A 4,820-nucleotide genomic window follows, 5' to 3' on the forward strand; every position below is an offset into this window, starting at 1 on the left:
CCCCCCCCCCCCCCCCCCCTCCTTTCAACATCTTCTTCCCGTTGAAGGTTTTCCGGGGCGTTCATGCTTTGTCAGAACGCATAGTTACTCAACATGCGTCTGTGCATGGCACATAATTACGCGATGCGTAGTTATGCACACGGGGAGCTGAGTGACAAGACGTTTTTGGGCAAGCTTCCGCTTCTTACTGTGTTCGAATGGACCCAGTGAGGCGAGGACCACATCCGCTTCGCCCTTAACCCATCAGCGACAGCCTTAAAGGGCGAAGCCTATATGACATAGAACGTTGGTTACGTACTGTAACCCCAGATTCTATGAATATAGGCGTAGCCCTTTAAGCGTCGGGCCTCACTGGCTCCTAAATGGCTGAAGAAAAAAGCCATTTTGGGAGCCGATTTCCCGCTCTTAACGTAATTTATACGGACCGGGTGGGGCCCACACAGCAGGTGGGCGTGGACAAAATTTTTTCAGTGCTTATGCTACGCATAACGGGATAAACCCATCAGCGACAGCCTTAAAGGGCTACGCCTATATTCATAGAATCTGGGGTTACAGTACGTAACCAACGATTTACGGACCATGTTGAGCTTCGCTACATCGTCTCCAGTCGGAGATATTTTTCTGACATAGCCTTACCCGAGTTACAAGCCATCTATTCTGACGTTACTGAGAAACCAATAGCCGTTAGCACTTGGATGAGTTTTACCACAGACAATTGGACATTGTCTTAGCCCCGTTAGCAAGATTAGTCTTACGGCACAATGAGACAAAAACTTTGAACTTAAAAAGTCTGTCCTTCATGCACAGGAGTGCAGAGAATCCCACACTGCAGCTAGAAACCTGGAACAAGCCTCCACAAGTGAGACAGCATCGCAGCTGACTAATGCTAATAAATAACATTTAACACATTTCATTTAATATAAGTTAAAGTGCTGTGCATATCATATGGCTGTTACTGAATATATGTCACCAGCTGTTACAGCTGTTGCACAATTTTTGTAGAAAATAAGCCTAAATAAGAGGAATATGTTCTGACAAAGGGATGTATATAAAATATCAGTTATCAGCCAAATAAGTTTTAACATATCGGATATCAGCCAAAAATCCAATATTGTACATACATCTGTATAAACAACTACTTATTACTTGTACTACTATTCCTACTTGGCAGTTTTTCACTTATCGCGGGGCTTCAGGGTACGGATCCCTCGCGATAAACAAGGGACTACTGTAGTGACCTTTCTTACGCCTAGATACAGCTACACACCAAAATGGAAGTCAGTACAGTACCTTACTTGTTTTTAAAGTTATGCTCACAATGTGCATGAACGGACAGATGTTTGGACAGTATTAACAATTCTCTCTTCGCAATGAAGGACAAAAACACGGGCCCTAGTTTGGCTAGCCATTAGCCTAGCCTGGACGAGGTTACTTCATGTTCTATGATTAATGCCCCAGCTGATAAGCTACTAATTACTAACAACTATTTGAAAGAACATCACTTATAACCAGACCATCTATTTAACAAACTGCCACCCTTGTCCACACACTGTGTTGTTTCTTACCAGTCTTGCACAGCGTTGAAAGAATCCTCATTGGTGATGTCGTACATAAGAATGAAGCCCATGGCTCCTCTGTAGTAAGCTGTGGTGATTGTCCTGTAGCGCTCCTGCCCAGCAGTGTCCTTCACAAATAAAAACATTTTTTTATGAGATTATTAAAAGTGTATGTACAGCTTTGGTCAGAAGAGGTTGAGGATGACAAGTAAAAAGATGCTTCAGGTTGATAAAGTGACTGAGGGAAGAGGACAGAGCTGAACCCCTGAAGGTGATTAGAGGAGTACGATATACAAATGTCACAGCAGTCAGAAGACATGATGGCATGAAAACCAGATGTTTAAACTAATTCTGAGTATTATGGACAGTGGCATAAACTGTAAACTAATTCTGTGTGCAGCAGTTGTCTCATTAAAGCAGGCAAAAATGAAGGCTACAACCCAAACCCCCCCTGCTGCTTTCTTTATAATTAATTTAGTTGTCTTACCGTTAAAGTTGTGCAATTAACTGAATTTTTTAGTTTTGATTTCAGCTCAAAACAATTACAGAAGAGTTTAACAGCCGTTTTGTTCCACTGTACAAACGTGTTTTTGCTTACTCCCCCACATTTTTCTATCATTACAAACCTGAGTTTCATAAAACATGGTGTACTCAAACACCAAACCTGAGTTCTCACCCAGATCTGCAGCTTTATCCTCTTGTCATTTCTATAAATGGTTTTGACCTTGAAGTCAATGCCCACTGTGCTGACAAAGGCTGGTGTAAACGAGTCATCTGCATAACGGAAGAGGAAGGACGTTTTCCCCACGCTGCTGTTACCAATGATGAGGATTTTAAACATGTAATCAAAGTTCTGGTCTGAGGACTCCTTCTGACCATACGTGGCATTTGCTGACGCCATCTAGAGACAAAAAGACGAAACAGATGTAGTTAATCTTAAGAAAACAACTCTATAGAACGGACTGACTTATTGAACCCATAATCATCTGAGGCAATATCAACAAGAATATTACAACCTCAGAGTTGAAAAAGTTGAAACATTGTGTAAAATGTAAATGAAGTGTTCTGTGAAGAAATGTCCTGATGCATGCTCAATAATCCAGGTAGAAAAATCTAACAAAGTTAAGCCAGGTCCTCTGGACAGATTTTAAAAAATGGTTGAAACATTTCGTCTTTTATCCAAAAGACTTTGTCCGTCTGACGAAGTCTTTTGGATAAAAGACAAAATGGTTCAACAAAATAAAAAATAAAAAATTTTAAAAATCCGCCCAGAGGGTCGGATTAAAAAATGAGACAGAGTAGAGTAGACTTAACTTTGAGATTCTTTGAATTAACTTTTACATTTTCTGTACATACAATTTAGACATTCTAATTTTTGTTTATTGTCTTTCTTTTTGTAAGTAAGTGCTATATGTTGTCATCATTGTATGTTCCCATACAACGGTGAAATTAGTTCTCTACATTTAACCCATCACACCTGGGATGCACCCAGGTGGAGCAGTGGGCAGGTGTGTAAACTGCCCGGGGGGCAATTAGGGATTAGGTGTCTTGCTCTAAGGCACCACAGAGTGTGGGAATGGCTGGGAGCTGAGCCCCGACTTTCTGGTCCCAGGTCAGCTGCCCTGCCTCTAGCCCATCCCTGCCCCCCATTAAGGTGTTAGTCCAGTTGAAATTTACTCCAGACACAGGAAGCAGTTAGACTACACACACATGTAAAGCACTTAACTACTTAAATTCATGTTCTGGTTAGAATGATTGCTTGTGTGCTTCTGGGCTGATAACACAATGTATAGCACGCGCATGGCGTAAAGATTGTGCGACTTCCACATGTAAACATCATAGACTGATACACAAAGATCTTCTCAAGATGGCTGCCAAACTACTCGCTTAGCGCAATCAGTGTCCACTCTAGTGTTTCTCTGTTACAGTGGGCGGAAGTCCCCGGGCTTATCAGGCTAAAGAGGCTAAAGTGACTATCCTCCTTCATCCAGGACAGGGAGCCTCGGTGCTCTGGGCTGCTGGGATAAATATAACACAACTTTACAGTACGTTGCAGCAGTAGCACACGAATAAATTCACTGACCTCATCCAGTTCGATACACCGTACGGAACTTAACTTTACACACTTAAGTTTGCTTCAGAAAACCCAAGAAAAATGTTTGTAACATACTGTATTACAAATTAGTATTTAAGCTAGTATTATTCGGCCGGATACTGATATAACAGTCGCATTATGTGTTGAGAACTGCATGCAGGAATACTAGCATCTCTCCCTTCAAAGCACCCAGCGCTGCTACACTATTTAAATGGAACAGCGTGAGCTAGCTAAGCATCCCCGCTATGTCAAATGAAGGTTACTCCTGCTTCTTTATAACTGCATTTTCACTCTAAATTACTGGGCTCGTAACCAGATGTGTAATCTACAGTATGTCTGTTGCTACAGATATAATTAGTAGGCTCCCGAATCACAAATAAGCGAAGGGTTTACCATGAAATCTGTTTTTCCTCAGCTTCACTGCAGCCGCTTATAGAGCACAGCTTTCCACCTGCAGAGCGTAAGAGTGATTGGCAGGAGCGTTGTCCAATCAGAGCAGAGACTTTTATGAGTCAACACCATTGACCCCGCCTTATTTAGAGCAGGTTCTTTTTTCCCCAACAGCGCATGAATGTGGAAGAATTGACAAAAACAAATAATTAATTGACCCCTTGTTAGCAAAATATTTCATTCACTACTGGATTGCTTTTAGTGAAACCTGAAGAACCTAAATATTGAAAACCCATGAACTTTTAGAGTCATTTTACATACTGGTGGTGTGGTGGCTGAGAACGAAGGCCAACACATGTTCTGAGCTCTAACAGATAGTGCACAATCTTTGTGGAAAATTTATCTTTGGAGTTTACCATTAGCAAAATATTTCAGGAGACACTGGCCGATTTTAACAAAACTTTCAGAAAATAATCATTAGATGAACATAAAAACCAATTAACTCAAGATGGCCTCAACAATCAAATGATCCTGATGCATGCTCAATAATCCAGGTAGAAAAATCTAAAAAAGTTAAATCTGGTCCTCTGGACATTCAAAAAAACAAAACAAAGCAAATCAACAAAAAAATGTAGAAACGTTTCGTCTCTCATCCGAGAGACTTCCTCAGTCTGAGGTGCTGTATTCAGCTCAGTCTCTTAAATAGCACCTTCTCAGAGTGGATCAACCAGTTTTGCTGCTGACAACCAAAACCAGCTGATCACATGCTCAAGAAGGAC

At 41.3% G+C, this 4,820-nt stretch overlaps 1 protein-coding gene across 1 annotated transcript in view; it reads right to left on the reverse strand.

The window, feature by feature from the left end:
- The window catches only part of LOC119414417 (ras-related protein Rab-3A), a 26,710-nt gene extending 22,604 nt beyond the window's left edge, over positions 1 to 4,106 (reverse strand). Inside the window, exons 1-3 of the mRNA XM_037681509.1 lie at positions 4,045 to 4,106; positions 2,233 to 2,457; positions 1,566 to 1,684 (exon numbers count right to left, since the gene is read on the reverse strand). Coding sequence (XP_037537437.1) covers positions 1,566 to 1,684; positions 2,233 to 2,457; positions 4,045 to 4,047 — 347 coding nt within the window. The 5' untranslated portion in view covers positions 4,048 to 4,106. The remainder of the gene's footprint in view (positions 1 to 1,565; positions 1,685 to 2,232; positions 2,458 to 4,044) is intronic.
- Between the last annotated feature and the right edge of the window lie 714 nt (positions 4,107 to 4,820).

The sequence above is a fragment of the Nematolebias whitei genome, chromosome 9 (assembly GCF_014905685.2).
Source record: "Nematolebias whitei isolate Nwh7 chromosome 9, NemWhi1, whole genome shotgun sequence".
Lineage (NCBI taxonomy): Eukaryota > Metazoa > Chordata > Actinopteri > Cyprinodontiformes > Rivulidae > Nematolebias > Nematolebias whitei.